Source organism: Fringilla coelebs (genome assembly GCF_963513975.1).
Source record: "Fringilla coelebs genome assembly, chromosome: 2".
NCBI lineage: Eukaryota > Metazoa > Chordata > Aves > Passeriformes > Fringillidae > Fringilla > Fringilla coelebs.
In genome coordinates this window covers 87,960,609-87,979,664 of record NC_140029.1, presented here as the reverse complement: position 1 = coordinate 87,979,664, position 19,056 = coordinate 87,960,609, and the positions used below count along the sequence as shown (strand labels likewise).

General features: G+C 49.4%; 1 protein-coding gene across 5 annotated transcripts in view; it reads left to right on the top strand.

Moving 5' to 3' along the window:
* The window catches only part of GAB2 (GRB2 associated binding protein 2), a 93,353-nt gene that overhangs the window by 43,246 nt on the left and 31,051 nt on the right, over nucleotides 1–19,056 (top strand). For all 5 annotated transcript variants that reach the window (XR_014615972.1, XM_084201153.1, XM_084201152.1 and 2 more), the window contains exon 2: nucleotides 9,514–9,814. Coding sequence is in view for 4 of the 5 variants with exons in the window: in XM_084201153.1 (XP_084057279.1) it covers nucleotides 9,514–9,814 (301 nt within the window). In the remaining variant the exon portion in view is untranslated. The remainder of the gene's footprint in view (nucleotides 1–9,513; nucleotides 9,815–19,056) is intronic.

Sequence of the window (19,056 nt, the reverse complement as noted above, 5' to 3'; positions counted from 1 at the left end):
TTCAGATGACAGGAAAAACATCCTCACACTTTACTATCAGCTTCACCCCCATGATATCTCTAGCTCATCCTATCAAACCAAATTGGGTGGTGGTTTTTGCTGTGCACAGAGCCTGTTAAGCTCAGAACAGTCTCAGTATCACCTTGTAAGGCCCTTTTTCTGCAGCCTTTAAGCAAAAGGAAGTGGCATGCCAAGGGAAGGGGAAAGCATCCTGACACACCCCTCATTCCTGATATCCAATTCTAAGTCCGTCTGTATTTCCATCTGCCTTCACCTGAGAGATTGAGGGCAGAGCAGTTTAATTACAGGATTCCCTGCTAGACCTGACATGGCTGTATATCTCCAGCTGATTAAAACTGAATCTCAAATTGGCTTTTTTGGATTCTTTTCTCTGTTCAAAAGCACTGCTTTAATTCAGGCTTGCTTTGAAACACAAGCAGTGTTTAGAGCTTGAAAGGGTTCACTGATAGGGCGTAGATATCAGCCCCTTCCCTGTCTCCCTCTGGATCTCATGGACTCTCATGGGTGTGGGACAAAAGAAGCCCCAAAATGTGATGCCCTGCCTGGAAATTTTCTCTCAGCAAAGCCCAAGCCTGGTGAAAGTAAACCTTGTCCTCTCTTGGGCGTCTTCCTGGGTGTCACAGAGGGCTGGCAAGAGGTGACACAGGGTGGGAGAGCAGCCACAACCTCCAGGAGAAGGCAGAGGGGACATGTGCAGCGCTGTTTTGTCTCATGATGCCCTGTCCTGGGGTGGCTGTCACTGGGCACTCATGGGGTGACTCATCTGTGCAATGAGCTTTTTGAGAGCAGAGGCTGGTGTACATTTGCCAAAGAATCCTGGGGCAGGATCTGTGGCTCCTGCCAGCACAGAATGGGTGCTTTTGGAGCAGATCCCTGTTCGTGGAATCCTAGAATTTGGGTTGGAAGGGATCTTAAAGACCATCTAGCTCCAACCCCTCTGCCACAGGCGACCTTCACTAGATCAGGTTGCTCTAAGCCCATCCAGCCTGACCTGGAACACTTCCAGGGATGGGGCATGCACAGCTTCTCTGGGCAATGAGGGTAGGAATTCAATGTAGCCCAAAGCTAGGGCTGAGGGAAGGGAAATTGCTGACAGTGCTGTGGAATTTATTTTGCTCTTGCAGAGGCCAGAAAGCTAGAAAAACTCAGTTATCAAAATGCTTTGCTCCAAGTCATTTATTCATGCTGCGTTCCCATGTCCAGCCCTACTTGTGTAACGGCCGGGAAAGCTCTTATCAGAGACTGATACCAGAGTCTCAGGAGGGGAAAAAAATCTCTGAGCAGTTTGCTTTTGCTTCCAGAAACCCAAACTTGAAAAACCAAACTAAACTCTGCTCTTACTCTTGATGTGCTCACATGGTCTGGTGGGCTGGTTGGCTCTTGAGCGTGGGGTTGAGTGTATCCAGTGGTGGCAGCTGGCTTTTGCAAACAGACCTGGAGAGCAGCAGCCTTGATGTGCATCATGTAAAATATGTATGGCTCTAGTATCATAGTATGTATGACAAGTGAAATATCACATCATAGGCTGCTGCAACATCCTGTTTGGTTGTTGCAGCCCCCTGTCCTGTCAGCCTTCCAAGAGGCCACAAAGTACAAGGCTGGGTATCCTGTAGATCTCCAGGGAGCTGCTGGTTCTCTCCATCCCACACCCACTCACCTGCCTGCACCTCCTCTGGGCGCTGCTCCAGTGCCCCACAAAGGATGTGCCATGGCAGGGCGGTGGGAGAGATTTCAGCAAGGAATAACAGAGTGGAGTACAGAACAGGGCTGAATAGCAGGAAATAATTGCAGATAACAAAATCCGTGCACAGCGGCAGGAATGCACTGGAGGCTCCGCACGTGGACCATTTGCAGCCAGCCCCGAGGCAAGAGCTGGGCTCCAGGTTCTTCCTGTGAACCCCTTGCTTTCCTAGCACCTTCCCACTTGTAGGGGCACTGCCATCCAGCTTTCAGCAGAAGGAATTACTCAGAAAAGGGGGACTAATTGCTTTAGTCAATGAGAGTTGAAAAATGCCAGTGCTGCCCATTCCCATGCTAAATGCTGTGGGTGGATGTGCAATGGATGGCTACACTGGTCAGGACTCAGTCTGAGTGGCCTCATCAGGTCTCCATATGACAAGTTCAACACTCTTCACTGTGAGCGGACCTGATTATGTAAGAGTAATTTAGATGTGGAGGTAACTGAGGTCAGAAAAGACCTTTGGAGGCCTCTGAACCAGCTCCCACTCAAGGCAGGTCTAGCTTAAAGTTAGGGCCAAGTCTGGAGGTAAATCATGTTACTCCTGGTCTTGTCCAGGCAGGTTCTGACCAGCTCCAAGGATGGACATCACCCACCCCATCTGGGTTTTTTGTTGTTCTGCCCCTCATTGTGAAGCCTTTTCCTTACATCCAGTGAGACTTTTCTGTCACGTCTCATGCTATCCCCATGCTTCTCCCAGTAGAGTTGGGTCCATCCTTTCTACACCCTTCAGACAGGAGCACTCCTGGACCTCCAGGGTTTCCTGTGTCCTATATTCTCAGACAGTCACAGCTTGTCTGGTGGTGGAAGTACAGCCCTACTATTTGGTATTTTGTTTTTCCATCCCATCCTTAATCAGGCACTCCAGCATCCCATCAGAAATGCTGTCAGTGCCCTCACGTCCCAGAGAGAAATCTTTATTTTCCTAAGATTGACCATGCAGCACAAATCTACTGAAATCTTTCCAACCAGAGAACTCCCCTAAAATAAATATGAAGGGAAATGTTTTCCACATTGTGTCACTGCTCTGTTGCTCATCCTGTTCACAGCGGGCAGAGGTGGGGAGCGGGTCCTCCAGCTCACCCCAGTGTACCTGTAGCTCCGAGCCATCCCACACCCTTCCTTCCCTGGTAGCAAATATCTCTGATGGCAGGAGGTTTATGAAGCTTATGTTTTTTTAAATGATCTTACAAATAAATAGGCTTTAGCCTGTGTTTGTGCCTCTCCTCCTTGAAACCCCCTCTCTCACCCAGCTGTGAGTGATGCTCGGTGCAGGACGTCTCCTGCTGGCTCTGCTGCCCTTGGGTGGATGTCACATGTAGTGATTCCACATGTGCTTTGAAGCCTAATTACACCTCCAGGAGTGGGAAAAAAACTCCCGCGAGGGAAGGTCAGTTTGACAGTCTGAGATATGCGCTGGGTTGGGGTGTTGGTTTTTTTTCTTTTTGCATCCCCTTCACTCTATTCCTCAGCAAGGAAGAGCTCTTTGTGCCCCGGCGAGGTTTGCCGTGCCCCGCAGGTCCGGCAGCTGCAGCGTGGTGTTATTAGCGCTGCCAGTCACGGCTCCCCGGAGCGGGGCTGATAATGAACCCGCCGTGAGCTCGGCCGCGGCTGGAGCGTGATGAGCAGGGAGCAGTCTCCATCCCTCTGAAGGGTGCGAGGAGCTGGGCTGGGACCTGCCTGATCCCAGCACCATATGGAAGGGTGCTGTGAGCAGTGGGTAGGGAGAACCACGGGGGAATCTGGAAGGGCAGGAGTGGGGCTCAGGGAGCTCCTGTTTGCCCTGGGAATTGGGGCTGTGTGAGGGCAATCAGTGAGCACAAACAATCACCTGCACAGACAGGGGGCTTTCTTGCTGCTTACAGATCTACTTCCAAGCCACATTTCTTTTGAGTTAACACTTACACAAGGAGGGGAGAGGTGTTCTTGCATGAATAATAAAACCAGCATCCTCCTGTCCGTCAGACGAGATAAAAAGCCCCTAGGGACTCAGAGGAAGACAACATTATTATACAGGTCACCAGCAGGTTATTCTACAATCCTCCTGTATGGGGCTTCAGTCGCTGATGCTGGTAGCACCAGCCACTACAGGGGACCCTGTTCCTGCTGCAGGGCTGTGGGGAGGGGTGGGCAGGACAGGACCCGCCCCAGCACTGGGTTACAGAGTCCAACAGCTGTAATTCCTGCAGATGGCAAAACCAGCAGCACCACTGAAGGACCCAAGCCACCCGTAACATGCTCTCAGCATACCCCCGGCATCTCTGTCCCCCTTTCCCAGGGGTGATCTTGCCTGGATGGCTAAAGTGGTGACAGCCTGGAGGGGACATCAGAGTGACACAGTGAATGGAAAGAACAGTGAGACCTTTCCAGGTGTTGTGGTCTTTCTCACGTGCTCCTGAAGTGTGAACTCCTCTCTGCCGCACCAGATGTGAATGGAGCCAGAGGGAGAACGTGCTCAGTGGGGTGCAAGACTAATCTGCACTGCAGAGTAAAAACTGTGGGGCTGGGATAGACTTGTGGCTTTCTGTGGATATGATGGCACCCCCATTGGCAGCTGGTGGCCACAGAGGCAATGACAGGAGCCATCCTGCACCCAGGGCCTCTGGTTATGAGCAAATCTGGGACACAAGCACCTGCTTGCCCTGCTTGCCCTGCTTTGGGGTTTCCTTGAATCACACAGTCCCCAGCTTCATCTTGGTGTGAGAAATTTGCCTGATGTCATGGCTAGGTCACTCATCCTGCCTGCCAGCTTGGATTAGATGCTGTGATTTGTGTCAGGTCAGATTTTGGAAGGTTTATTTCACACTGCTGGTGTGCAGTGCTGGTGGGCATGAAGTTGTTGTCAGGGGGAGAAGGAACAGGAGAGAGAGATTTCCTGGGAAATATACAGGTAGTTCTCCTCTTCTCTTCTCTTCTCTTCTCTTCTCTTCTCTTCTCTTCTCTTCTCTTCTCTTCTCTTCTCTTCTCTTCTCTTCTCTTCTCTTCTCTTCTCTTCTCTTCTCTTCTCTTCTCTTCTCTTCTCTTCTCTTCTCTTCTCTTCTCTTCTCTTCTCTTCTCTTCTCCCTATATGTGCTATAAGGGTGTAGTGGTAACAATATTAGTGTTTCAGATTAGAGAGATGTGGCTCAGAAGTTGATCCTAATTGAAAGAACATACCTTTCAACCCAAAGCTGACATTTTGTGACTGTTTCAAACTCCTTACTTCGAAGCTAAGATAATACTGGTGTGCCACTCCTACAGGCCCCACCAAGAGCCACCTCTCCATGTTGTCACTATTTGCTTCTTTCTCATGATTGTGGCACTTTGCAAGTTCCCCAGGGATGGATACCTGGCTTTACTGATATTTAAATTATTATTTTCCTCACCTATTTCCTTTTTTTCTGAAACAGCGTATGGGCTGGATCTCTCTGTCCACTTTGCAGAGAACAGGGGAGCAAAGAGGAAAATGTTGTCTGAATGTCCATCACTGTAACCATAGTTAATAAAGCCTCCCTCGGGCTGTCAGTCAAAGCATTTGGATGATTAGGCTCTTGGAGGCCCCAGATTCTCTGAGCTCTCTACTCTGATGCCACCAGCTCTGTCACAGCATTGCACCATCAGGACAGCCACGGGGGACATGAGGGACCTCGCTCCTGAAGCAGTGGGATGGTATCTCCTACCACCCAGGGTGGTATCTCAGTTGCTCAGGAGCAGCCGCCTGTTTGGTTTGGCTCTTCTGGTTCCTCACCCAGCAGATGGAACAGGAAGGGTCCCAAGCACTGCCTGAGCCCCCCCGAACATCCTTGCTAAGGACACTCAGACAGTGACCCCAGCAGTGCTGCCCCGCCTCTGCCAACCCAGCTCCCTATAAAACAACCAGCTCCAGGGAGCATCCAGCTGGAAAGAGCTCCGTTTGGTAAACTTTAACTTTGCCACTATGCTATTGAGGTGGAAAAAACCTGAGCAGCAGCCACGGTCCTCAGTGCCCAGGGAGGATTCACATCGCAATAGGAGCGTGATGGGCACTTTTTTTTGAAGAAACAAGTCTTTAAAAGAAGTACTTGCCAAGTGTCAAAATGTTTCTCGGTGATATGAAGGGCCTTTGGCAGCCGTAATTTAACCGTGAAGGAACCTGATGCCGGCAAAGGACCGCACAGCTGGAAATGTGTGCTGCAAAGCAGCATTTTATGGCTGTTAAGCTGCTGGCCTCTCAGCATTGTAAAGCTGTTAAACAAACACAGCCCTTGGCTCACAACACGTGTCAGGGAGGCACAGTGTTTTGGCAGGAGCAGACTGATGGCAACAGGGGCTTCAGAAGAGCTGTGAAGAGGTAGAGATAAGCAGAGGAGGAAAATTCAGGTGGAGCTTGAGATGCCTGTGTGCCATCTCAGCCTCATGCTGGGAGAAGGTGGTCTTGGAAAGAGTGTGTAGGTTCACATGGAGTTGCATCCTTCCCTGGTTTGGCATCAGATAAAATTGCCAGACACTTACGGATCCCATACATCTCACCACTGTCATAGCTGCTGGTCAGCAGACGCTTAAATCACTCTCTTGCAGGAAGGTGATATCCTAGGGAAGCCTAAATGTCGACGATTTGGATGATGTTGGTAGCTTTGAATGGGAAAATAGGTGTCCCAGGAGGATGAGCCACATGCTGCAAACTGCATATCCTTTGCTGCATAGAGTGACTTGTTGAAGCAAGCTGCGTTGGTGCCAACAGAGATGCCCCAAGAGCAGCCACAGCCTGGCAAACACAAACTGAGCCCTGGTCCCAATAAAGGCATAGCAAATCCGCAGGGAAGAAATAAAATACACTTGCTGAGCCCAGCAATCAAAAATTCAGAGAAAATGTCCACAAAAATAAGGAGGTTCCTGTCATTTCTTTCCTGTTTACTTCCACTCTCTTCTAGCAATCGTCGCTTATTCCTCTGGCTTGGAAGCTGATCTTAGGAGGCAGGAACAGCTGGTCCTGCTGTGGGGAAGTGTGGTGGGAGATGCCTCCAGCTGTGCTGCCTGCAGCCACCTGTCCAGGACAGGCACTCCTTAGACTGGTGCCATGAGCTCTTTTTCTGGGTCAGAAGCTGTATTACAAGAACACCAGTGACTCTCTGTCATCAGGAGGGCACCACATAGAGATGGACAGGGTGGTCTTCCCAAGCTTGTGGGACTCCTGCCCTGTCCTGTGCTCCCGCTCTCCAATGGTGCTCCACCTCCTGAAGCTTTCCAAGAAATGTTGTGCCTGAAAAACCCATTCTTTTGCAACCAGCCTATGTTAAAACTTACACAAAACAACCAGACTGTGCGTGTTACGCTGTTTTTCTGCCAGATCTTGACTGTGTGGTACCTTCCATTGCTACCAGACAGGCCAAAGAGAACTGGAGGAGTTGTGCACTGGTGATAAAAGGAGAGGTCGTGGTAGCATCATTCGTCTTGCTTGCAGCATTTCCTCCTGATTTTTCCATGAAAACTCTAAATTCCAAAGTCTAGTTTCTGCTCTTTGTGGGTTTTGTAATGCAGTGTCTCAGCCGTGAAGGGAGGCTGCAGGACTAGACTCTGGATGGTTGGAAAGCAACAAGCTAAGCAGCAAGAACTAGTGTTGGATGTCTGCATTCAGGTGCTGGTTCCTGTGGTTGCACAACTCCATCTTCTTGCAGTCCCTTCACTGATGCATGCCCATGTCTTAGTCCTGCCAGGTGGCTGCAAAGAAATGACTCAGTGTTAACAGGAAGAAGCTAATGGGACATTTTCCACCTAGAACTAGGAAAAAAATGTTCATAGGTTTGTTTCCCAATGATTTGGGTGATCCATTTTGAGGAGATGGGCTAGTAAATTATTGCTGCAGCCTGATGAAATTGGTTTTTCCCTCCCTGATGGACACAGCTCCACTGCATCTATTTTGTCACTCAAAAGCAGCCATTTTGATGAGAAGTGGGTGAGATTAAACCAAAATCTGCTAGCCTTGCACGTCCTCTTGCTAAGCAATTTGCTGCTTCACTGCCTTTGGAAGATTGCACTGAAGTTGCTTTCCTGGCACCAGGAGCTGTTTTGAGAATTAGTGCAAAACTAATTTGATTACAAATCTCAAAGACACCAATAAAAGCTATTTTTAAGCTTTTGAGAAGTATGGTGTGAATCAGACTGTTCAGGGAAAACGCCACAGGAGTTTCTTACCATTATTTCAGCGATGAAATTCTCCAAAACTGTGGGATCCTGGTGCAGTTGACTGGCTGAGATCTAGCATGTGTCCATCACCAATATGTAAAGCTTGTGCTCAGCACCTGGGCATTATCATGAGGGACCCAGCACGCTGCTTGCCTTGGTGCCTCTCTTGGGTTACTATAGCTGTTTGTTCTTCCTTAGAAATATGGTATGCTTCCTCATAACCCAACCTCTTCTAATCATCAGAATTCCAAAGCTGTTTATATATAAAAATATAAATAAGGTAAATCTCATACAAAAATCACCACTGTCAGGTGGTGTCAGGTGTCAAAAGCCAGGGCAGGATGGTGGGCATCGCATCTCCTCCCTTGACATCCTCTGGTACAAACTGAAGTCTGTGTCAGGTAATGCAGGAGCACTGGTCACAATTCACATCATGCTTATCCACATGCACCTCTCAAACCTTTGCTGCCTTCAAAGACACCCTGAACAAGCTGTTTTAAGGACTATGCTTAGGTGTAATCCTTCCCTTCCCTAGGCCATGGGAGCTGAGGCCTCTGCAAGGGAGCATAGCTCTGCAAAGGGGGGCAGCTCGAGGTGGTCCCTCAACCCTGTTCATCCCTCCCACAGGTGCCATGATCCTCACACAGAGCACAGCCCAAAGAAGCACTCTGCTCACCTCATGGGATGGGGGGGTTACACCTGTACAGTTTCCCCTGTAATTTCAGTTTTAGCCTTTAACACCTTGTTCTTGTGGCTATTCCCCCTCCAGTGGGCTCCCAGATGTGTCTGGTGTGGGGAGGGCAGCAGGGCCGCAGCTCTCAGGGCCAGGGCTGATGGCTGACATTTGTTTTGCTGGTTTGCTTCAAGCTCAACAACCCCCTGAGTCCATTCCACAGGTAGTTTGGCCAGGAGCTGCTGTCAGCAGTGCTTGGAAGAATCAATGATAACCTTTTCCTTTGCTAAGGACTTAACTACATGCCAGGGAGTAGAGGATGCTGAAAAACAAATGAAGCTGGGATTCTCCATGGGTCTCCCTGACATTATTCGTGATATTTTAAAAAACAAACTTGTTCTCCTTTGGTTTTATTAGTCTTTCTGTTCTGGCATTTAAACAGAGATTGGCATGGTCAGTATCTGCAGACACATCCTATGACGCTCTCAGGGGTTTCTCTGAAGGTTAGGACACTCAGGGTGCTGGATCTGAAGTGCCTCAGTTCCTCTGAGCTGCTGGAAGGCATTTTGGCAACACCCAGTAACGCCACTGCACAGTCACGGAGGAAAGAGCATTTGGGTCCTGGGAGCATGGGCATTTGGGCATTTGGGTCTGGGCTGTAGGGTAGGAGCAAGGTTCCTCTGAACCTCCAGACTGGCACCTTTTGGGGTCATCTTATGCAATGATGCTATTTTGATGTGTAGTTCTCCTGGATTTTAGTGTCAAACTGAAGAGCTGAGCTGAGTCTATGCACCTCTTGCAGGGATGCCTGAGCAGCTTCCCAGAGCACCCCATGGTGGAGAAGTGTCGTGTCCCTCTCTGTCCCCCCATGCCTAGCAGTGGATTTTCCCTCTCACAGATTCAGCAGCGGGGTTCATGCTGGTTGTTGTCTTGGTTGCAGGCATGGAAGAAGCGCTGGTTCGTCCTGCGCAGCGGTCGGATGAGTGGCGACCCCGATGTCCTGGAGTACTACAAAAATGACCACTCCAAGAAACCTCTGCGTGTCATCAACCTCAATTTCTGTGAGCAAGTGGACGCGGGCCTCACCTTCAACAAGAAGGAGCTGCAAGACAGCTACATCTTCGACATCAAGACGAGCGACAGGACCTTCTACCTGGTGGCTGAGACCGAGGACGACATGAACAAATGGGTCCGCAGCATCTGCCAGATCTGTGGCTTCAACCAGTCTGAGGAGAACACAGGTACCATGAGAGACAGGTCCATTGCTAAGAGCATCTTCTCTCCTGTCCTCCCAGGGGGCCCCGGGCCTCTTTCAGATCAGACCTGTAGGAGGGGGGTGCAGCCTGCCACAAGGCTGGGGGGGCTGAAGGGGGAAACTGATGGACGTGTGGGAAACTTGATGAGGCTTTCCTGCCTTTGACATCTAAAGAGCTGTCTTGGCTATTGTGAGAGCCAGTCATTTTTGCCCTCTGTAGCTGTAGATCTTTCAGTCTCTTACAAGAAGTTGGTGGTGTTTGGGGACTTTTTTAGCTGCAGCCTTTGTCCCTATCCGTCACCAAAATCCCCTTGAGAGTGGTGGGAACGAGCAGTGAAAATCCCCTTTGCTTAGATATTTCAATCCCTTGATGGAGTAGGGGGAGAAGCTTTACTGGAGCCATTTTCCTCTCCACTGCAGGCAGGCTCTCATGTGGAGGACAGACATATTCTCTTCATCTGCATCCCCATCTCTTCCTGGAACCCTCAGGGAAAGCGCTGGGAGGGGGAAGGAAAACTCCAAACAGTTTATGTGCAGTGAGGGGACCTAGTGTCTGAGTTGTGCTCCGCCATCCAAACTCGGTTGCACTTGGGCAAGCCTCTGCATTAAGCACTGGTGAGCTGCCTCTCTTTTCCCAGCACCACAAGGGCACATATAAAACCTGAGCGAGGTGGGGTGGGGGAGTGAGCGTGGCGTGCAGCTCTGCAGTCACCCGCCCATCCCATTACACATGGTGGCATCTCTGGGTACCTTTGCTTCATCTCATCCTTGGTCCAGTCTCATCCAGGGGACTGCAGGCCTGTGCTCTGTCTGCGTGAAACTCCCCATAATAACGTCCAGCTTGAATCTGTTTTGGTCCCTCGTGGAGCAGCTGCCATCCGCAGGAGCTGAAACCCTGCCAAGAGCTTGTCAGGCAGGACAGCAAACAAAGCATCGCAGCAGCGCGGATGCGATCTTCACTGACTGACGCATGAAGCAGGATGTCACCTTGGCAATGGGTGCACGAGTGGCAGAAAGGATCCTTGATAACGTCGCCAGCCAGGTCTTTCAGGGAAAGGTCAGGCTAAATAAATTACATACCGTTCCAATGTCAGCAGTGCAACCCTCAAGGTTCAGCAAAATTGTTCAGGCCCCTTTTTTAAGAGCTGTTTCATTGCAGGATTTTCCATTTTGCGTGCGTTCAGCCGGGGGAACTGTTTTTCTTCTCATTTAGTAAAATGAGCTTTCAGCCCAGCGGCAGCGGGATCGATACGGGACTTCAGTGAAATATAAATCTGGGCAGCAAAAGGAAAAACAATCTCCCGCTTGCAAGTACATCTGTCCCAAAGGGCACACAGGGATCATCAGGCTGCAGAGATCCAAGCACTATTCCCTGCAGGATCATAGAGTGACATCAGCAAAAGAGGAACAAAAATCCCTATTTGTAACAGAATCACAGCTCGTTAATGGTGTAGGGAAAGTACCCACTTGAAGCAGTACCCAGCTGCCAAAGTTTGATTTTCTGAGTAAGCCGAGAAAAAGCCTGCAACGGCGAATGCAGCAGATGTGTCCAGATGCTGCAGCAGAGAGGGAGCATGAATTATTCAGGGCTGGCGCTTCACTTCGGTCCTTGCCGAAGCGGTGACCCCATGCTCACCTTTCCTTCGCCATCCCTGCTAAGTAATGGCAAATAAATCATCAATTTCCCAAAGTGGGTAATGTTCATTTGAAGAATCCATGGCATGAGGCTGGGTGAAGAAGTTGAGGGGTCATTGGAGCATGATGGGTGTCGGAAGTCTTGTCCATCTTGGCGTACTTAAGCTCTTTGTGGGATGCATCCTTCATGGGGTGTCAGCTGGAGGGAGTAATGAAACAGCCATAGCAATGTTTGTAATTCTGCTGTGCTGTGCTGTGCTGTGCTCCCTCTTCGTCACCTCCTTGAAGTCAAGGGTGGATGGATGGCAGAGGAACAAGCGTTTGTGTGAGATTAAGACAGTTCCTGGGTAGAAACAGAGCTTGGGACACTTGGCATTTTGTTTTTGGACCTTCCTCCCCTCATCCTCAGGCTTCTCTGTGCCTTGTTGTTGCCTCTGCCTTGGAGAATGAATGAGTTGGTAATTGGATGAACCAAAAAGGTAACCATCATGAGCAGGAATAGCTCCATGCTAATTGTAGCAATTAATTAACTAAATCTCCTTCTCCCAGCAGACAAGCAGCGTGGTGGAACAAGATCAGGAACTGCCAGGGAAGCCACTGTGCACATTTTTCTGGTTGTACTTGTTCCTGGGTGTGTGACTGCTTTATACCAAAAGCCTTGCTGGGTCTGGCCCCACAGCCAGGCTGTTCCCAGCTGGGCTGTACTCACATCCCAGCTAGGGGAACACCCCATCACCAGCAAACACATTGGCTGCAGTTGCCATCATATGCTGAGTTACTGCCTCCTCGAAGGGACGCCCCACATCAGCTGAGCCCCAGTCACCAGTTAGCTTATAAGCCAGTAGTGATGGAGGACAAACTCATTAGCTTTTGGGGCAGTTTGGGTGAAAGCCTGTTGCGCCAGCTCCCCGTGATGGCAGGGAAAAGGCAGGGTAAAAAAACCTTTTAGCATGATTTAGTAAGCAAATGGGCAGCCTGGAAGCAAAACCCTCTGCACCAGTGTGGGACCGTGCTTAGGTGCTGCCCGTGCTCCCAAAAGGCAAAACAATTAAAAGGCAAACAGATTTACACCCTTTGATGCTTCTTTCCGTTTGCAGCTCAACAGGAGAGTGTAAATTTTCTGTCACTTGGTTTTCACATTAGTCCTTCATGTTCTGTCTAGACAGGGGGACTCTCAGGATTAAGGAGGCTGGACTTTAGGGCGGTTTAATGTCATGCTATGGCTCACTGCTGGTTTGCTGATCTCCAGCTGCATTATACATCTGGTTCAGCGGAAGGAAGCTCGTTTCAGCCTCAGGGGCCTGAATGTCAGTGAAGCAGAGGGTCCTGCCCGCTGTCCCAAGGAGCAGCTGCTCAGCAAAGCCGCCCCAGTGGCTTTGTTCCCTGCCCCAACCTGAAAATAATTGCTGAGCAGCACGATTACATCTGCCAGGAGAAGGGAAATTAAATTGATTCTAAAGTGTTTACCCAGACTGTGGCACAGCTCTTTGTTTCTGTTAACACCTATTTACTTTGAGAGCTAATTACGATTTTTGAACAAGCAGAGCCTCACAGGATCCCAGCTCCTCTGCGTGTCTGAGGAAGCTGACCATGCTCAAGGAAAGTAGGTTTGCTCCTGTGTCAGTGCTGCCTTTACACTGCAGTTTGCACTGCTGCCACCTTGAGTGATCCAGATACAGTGGGGGGAGACCAGCCGGGGACCCTGGGCCACAGGCTGCATGAGAAAGGCCAGCACGTGGGTATTTCAAACCATCAGCATTTTCCCTGCCCTAGTGGGCAGGCAGCCAGGGCTCAGCTGTGAACTGGATTTTCTCATATGCTTTGTTTGTTGAAGTTAAGAAAATACCAAATCCCACTAAACATATCTCATGTGCCATTAACCCTTTCTGAAGCTGATGCTTCAGCCCAAACCCCTCCTTGTCCCATCCCCAGTGTGACAGAGGTGCAGCTGCAGCAGCCCTTCATTTCTCACGAACCAGTGTGTGTGCCCATGCAGTGAGCATGTCCTTGCAGGAGCCCTGTGCAAGGATTTGTTATTTTGAAGGAGTCAATAACTTTATTAACTTTATGTCAATTTACTGTGCCACCCTCAGTGCCTCCCTGGAGCTCCTCTTCTACCTTCTCCAAGGAAAAGGGGCTCTTTCAGGGGCTTGGATTTGTGGGTCCTGAGCAGACATGGGTGGGAGTTTAAAAGCTTATTCATGCACATCCTTAATGCCCCTGTGCTGAGGTTTAACCCAGACATGAAACCAGGGAAGGGAATATTTGTGTGTAAGTAAATGACCTTGTTCTGAGCTGAAAGCTGCCTCCACTTGGAGAGGGTGAGGAAGGCGTGGGAAAAGGATGGCACTGGGCTCCTGCCCTGATGGCTTGTGTCTGGCAGCAGCAGCCTTTCCCACCCAGTCCAGGCATGTTATCTTCTTTTTTTTTTTCTTCTTCTTTTTTTGGTCCATCTGGGACCTAATTTCTTTTCTTTATTTCTCTACTTTGTGTCAGGGAGTTGCCCCAGGGCAGTTCTGGGTTCTGGCTAAGTCCCTACTCCATCTCCAAGGCATGGTGTTGGTATTTTGCATCATGACAGGGAGAAATCCCAGCAATGTCTCACTGAACATAGGTTAGGGCTGAGCATTGCTTGGGTCTCTCCTTCCTCCTTCAACTCGGACACGCTCGTTCTAACAGTTTAGTGGATCAGCCTCTGGATACCAGTCCCTTTCTGCTCACGCTGGTGAGATCTGCACCTCGCATGCCTGGCTGTCTTTGGCTTGGTTCTGCCCCAGACTCTCCACCAGTTGCCCCATTCCAGCCCATGAGAGCAAATTTATTGCTCTCACTTGACTTGCTTTGGCTGGGGGTCCCACATGGGCCACAGGCTGGTCGCCCCCCAAGCCTGCTGCCTGCAAGTCTGTGTTATGAGCCCATCTGGCTGCTCTTGCACGCTCCTCACTTCTCTCCCAAAAACATGTTTGTCCTAGAAACAGGCCAGTGATACCTCCAGCCCCACTGATTCCTTGCAGCCAGGTTTGCCTGGGTGTTTTCCCAACAAAGGGAGCTCAAGATGCACCAGAGAAGAAGACAACAGACATACCCCTGAAGACTTGTTGGGAGGACAGGAGCTGCCCAAAACTCAGTGAAGAGGCTGTGGGCTGCAAGAGTGGAGTAAAACCACGGTTGAACATTGTATACCACCCACCTCTCCCAAACACTAGCGAGTCAGCAGTGTTCCCCATTCCTGCATGCAGGAGCAGGGCACCAGGGAGCACGTGCAAGGTGACAGTTCCTACATTCCTGCCACCACTGCCTCTCCCATGGCCAGGAAGAACCAAAGCAGAGGGGAAATACACAAGACCAGGTAGTTCCTTGCTGTAGTGCCTAGCACATGCCTCCTTCCTTCCCTGCTTGTGCCGTGGAGGAGTTACAAGCCCGGAGCCCAGCCAGGGACTGTGCAGAGGCTGAGGAATATGGAAATGGGGACGAGGATATGTGGGGGTGTCCTTGTGTCCCTGACAGCACCAGGGCCCTGCTGTGTGTTGTTTTGGGATCTGCAGGCAGCACTGCCACCTAAGGGCAACGGAGCAGGCAGCCCTTGTGGAGCCTTGTGCCCTCATGACTTCCTTGAATTATAGAATGCTTTGGGTCAGAGGTGACCTTAAAGATCATCCAGTTCCAACCCCTCACCATGGGCAGGGACACCTTCCACTAGACCAGGTTGCTCAGAGCCCCATCCAGCCTGGCCTGGAACACTTCCAGGGATGGGGCACATCCACAACTTTTCTGTGCAACCTGTGTCAGTGCCTCACCACCCTCACAGGAAAGAATTTCGTCTTAATATCTAATTTAAACCTGCCCCCTGTCAGTTTAAATTTATTCCCCCTTGTACCACTTGACTTTTTAGCTTCTGTTGCTGTAAATCAGTTGGTCTTGACTCCATCTTTAAGCCCTGGTATGAGTTGTACTTGGATATCAGCTCACAGACAGACTGGCCTCTGTCCCTTCAGACAGCAAGAGTATGTTTGAGTTGAGCTTGACCATGGGATGGACGGGGCATATCTGGTTGGATTCTCTCCAGATATCTCACCTTCCTATGTTTGTTCACCTACCCAAAGACCTGTCCCCAGCCCCATTCAGGACATAGAGGTAGCCTGTGATGGGACAGGAATGTGGAGTCCTGAGCCCTGCACTCTGACCTGCTGTCCCACCATAGATACAGATGCAGCCTTTTCCTCAGTGTTCCCATCAATACTTTCAGCACTCAGTGTCAAGGAGCTCCTTCTTCTAAAACACCTATGTCACATCTAGATCCACTGGTTGCACACCTCAAGGGCATTTAGATCAGACCCTCCTCATCCTTTTCTTCCATGTTCTGAGCGTTCCTAACAAGGGGAACAGCTGTGGCTGCAGATTTTCTCTGGAGGAGAAATGCAGATGTCATATCTCAGCCCCAGGTTTGACCCAGCCTCGCTGGAATAGGTGGGGGAGACCCGGTAGCCCAAACTCACTTTGCACCAGGCTCATGGTTAAACCTCAGGTGCATACAAGCACCTTCTTGCCAAAGTCACAGTTCATTCCTTAGCCTTCCTGCCACTTTAAATTTGTTCCAAACTTCCCTGACCCTGGTTTTCCTGCTCCACAAACAGCAAGTTATTTTAAGATCTGACACTGTTGAGCTTTTATTTCTGTGTAAACAATACCGGAGATGGAGTGGTATTGGCACAAAGGAGCAGCTTGAGAGCAGTTAACTGCCTGCTGTCTTTTCCCCCTTTTTTCCCTCTTTCCCTCTGGAGATAAGCTAGTTGTGGTACTGATGAGTCTGCTGAAGAGCAGAGCGCCACTAATGACCTGGAATTTGCTTCCTAGAGGACAGAAACAGGGGGAGATCCTTGCTGATCTCTACCAGCTGGTCAGGGTGTCCTTGCTGTGATTGCCCCGGCAGTTTGGAGAGGGAACTGATGCTGCTAAGAGTGAGACATGTTTGGGTGGTTGCAGTCTGCCCACTTCTTGGGAGAAAATGAAAAAATATGTCTAGAATGAGGCTAATCATTTGCACCCTGAAAGTGGCCATTTCTTTCCCTTGGTTCTCCAAGGAAGTAGGACTGATGAGCTCAGGTGTCCACTTTCTACTGAAACTCATCCCACCTGTCTCAGGGTTGCTCTCAAGGCCTTTGCTATCAAGCTGGATCTTCAGTGATTTCATTGTCATAATTTCATTTACACCAGACAACGAGCAGCCCCTGCTGTTCTTCCATACCTTATTTCTCTTGATGTACTCTGCTCTTCAGCATGCTGCCTTCCCAGGAGCATTGCAGGACCAGAGTCAACGCTGCACTGCCGGGGTGGTCACTGTCCTTGATACCAAGAGGAAGTTTCCTGCCCATATAGGTGCCAAGGAAAGGGCTGAGGCAAGGAGAAGAAAAGGACTGCAGAAGGTTTTAGCAAGGAAAAAGGTCTTAAGGTGTCTACATGATTAGAATACCAAGCCTCTGGCTTCAGGACATCAGATGTAATCAAATCTCTGACATTTGCAATGCTTGGATCAAGGCTTTCTTCACAGTTTGGGTTTTGGAAATTTAGGAATTCTTAGCATTTTCTTATTTAGATGTTTTTATTGTGACTGTGGACATTTTGAAGAGGTAAAACTGAAAAAAATCCAGAAGATATGTGAGCCTTGTGTTTGCAAACCCGTAACTCTGCCATCCCAGAGAGCCCATTGGAAGATAAGTATTTGTTTAACCTCCTTTGACCATACCCTGCACTGATGGGAACTGGCAGAGGATGCAGCTGTTTGTGGGAGCACAAGGTTTGCAGGCAAAAAATGCTCTTATCTCGCTGCAAATAATAAAACCATCAACCAGCAATAAAAAAAATTTATGCTCAGCTTTCAAAAAGGACCAACAGTCAAAATACTCCAGCTCTTCTTGACTGTTTCCCAGCTGGCGCCCAGCTCAAGGGTGTCCAACTTTATCTTCTGAAGATAAATACAGAGCTGGAGGACTGGGGCCTTTGGGGAAAATCCTGCCCTTTCCTGGCCAAAGTCCCGCTGGTTTAGCTGAGCTGAGGCTGGGATTTGAGCTTGGAGAGAAGGAAGAAATGTGAAGTTTGAGAGGTTTGAGCTTTTTTTAGCACTAAAAGCATTGCCCAGCCTTTCCAGCACAGGTTTCCTAGCAGAGATTGACAAGCTGAGTTCACATCTGAGCCCTGGGCAGGGCTGTCTCCTGGCCTGGCACCCAGAATCAGAAACCCATTTGACATAACTCTTTGTTTTGTAATTGGCTTATATGGCTACGAGCCCTGTCAGATGAGCTCTGTTAGTTTAATGGGCACAGAGGAATTTTTAGGGTGACTTACTGACCGTGGAAAAATGAGCGTGGCAGACGGTATCAGCAGAGCATCAAAAACCAAAACCATGCAAAGCCCTTGGAAACAAAAACAGCTGATGGACTTGCAGTGAAGTGACACTGTCTGAGCAGAACCAAGAGAGGGAGGGAGGGAGGGAGAGAGGCATTTTTGGGTGTCAGCCAATAAGAGGAAACTCACAGTCAGATTTGCCTGCATTTATATTTCCCAGAGGGGTCTTGGGACTGTTGTAGCCCATGTGCCCCAGTCATGCACTTTGGGATTCATGGAGCTGCCATGAATCTGTGTCTGCGGAGTTTCTCAGGCATCAGGGCAGGACACAGATCCACAGGTGATGCCCAATATGTAGGAAGCAGGCTGGCAAATGCAATGGACAGAGAACCCCAAAATGCAAGTGCAAGCAGGCTGGACAAGGGGAAAAAAACAACTTTTGCAAAGGATAATTTTCTGGCAGTTTTTCACAATGTGGCACTTCCCCTTCCCCCCCACATAAATGTATTTCCCCATTTCTTCAATCCATGCATTTCCCATTGTTCCCTCCAAAGCTTTGAGAGGGGCGTGGTTTTATATGCCCTGCATACTGCTTTGTAAAACCCGATAAAAGCCAGGACAGATTTAGACTCTCATTTCCCAAACCCCAGTGCCTGTTTGTTTGCTGGTTTGTATTGCTTTATATTTCCAATTAAAACCAAGCCTGGGCAAAGGAAAAGCTTTCTGAAGCCTTTAAAGCCTCCAAGTGAAGGCACATGGAGCAGGAAGGAGACATGAAGCTGTCAATTCCTGTGAACTTTCCATGACACCAGTCAGGGTTTGTTTCCAGACTGATTCTTATTTATGAATGCAGTAGCATTTATTACTGATTTTATCTGTAAAGATAGCATTTCTTCCCTAGACGGTTTCTATGCCTCGGTTATAATTACTGCCTGCTCCTCAAACATACTTTTGATTCATTTATTGTGGTACAATACCAGAGCTGTAATATTGGCAATTACTTAGGGCTGTGGGGCTTACACCTGATCCAGGGATGCCCTCCTTCCATGTGCCAGCTCCCTCCAGGAAGACTGAGAACATCTCTAAGGGTCCATCACAGAGTGGCTGTAGCCAACAAACACGCCTTCTGCTGTGCCAGGGGCTGCACAAGCCCTGAGCAGAAAGGCAGCCTCTGCTTGGAAGGATTCATCACTAGGGCACTGTACAGATGTGTTTGGTGCATCTTCTGTCCTGCCTGTGGCCATTAGCTGA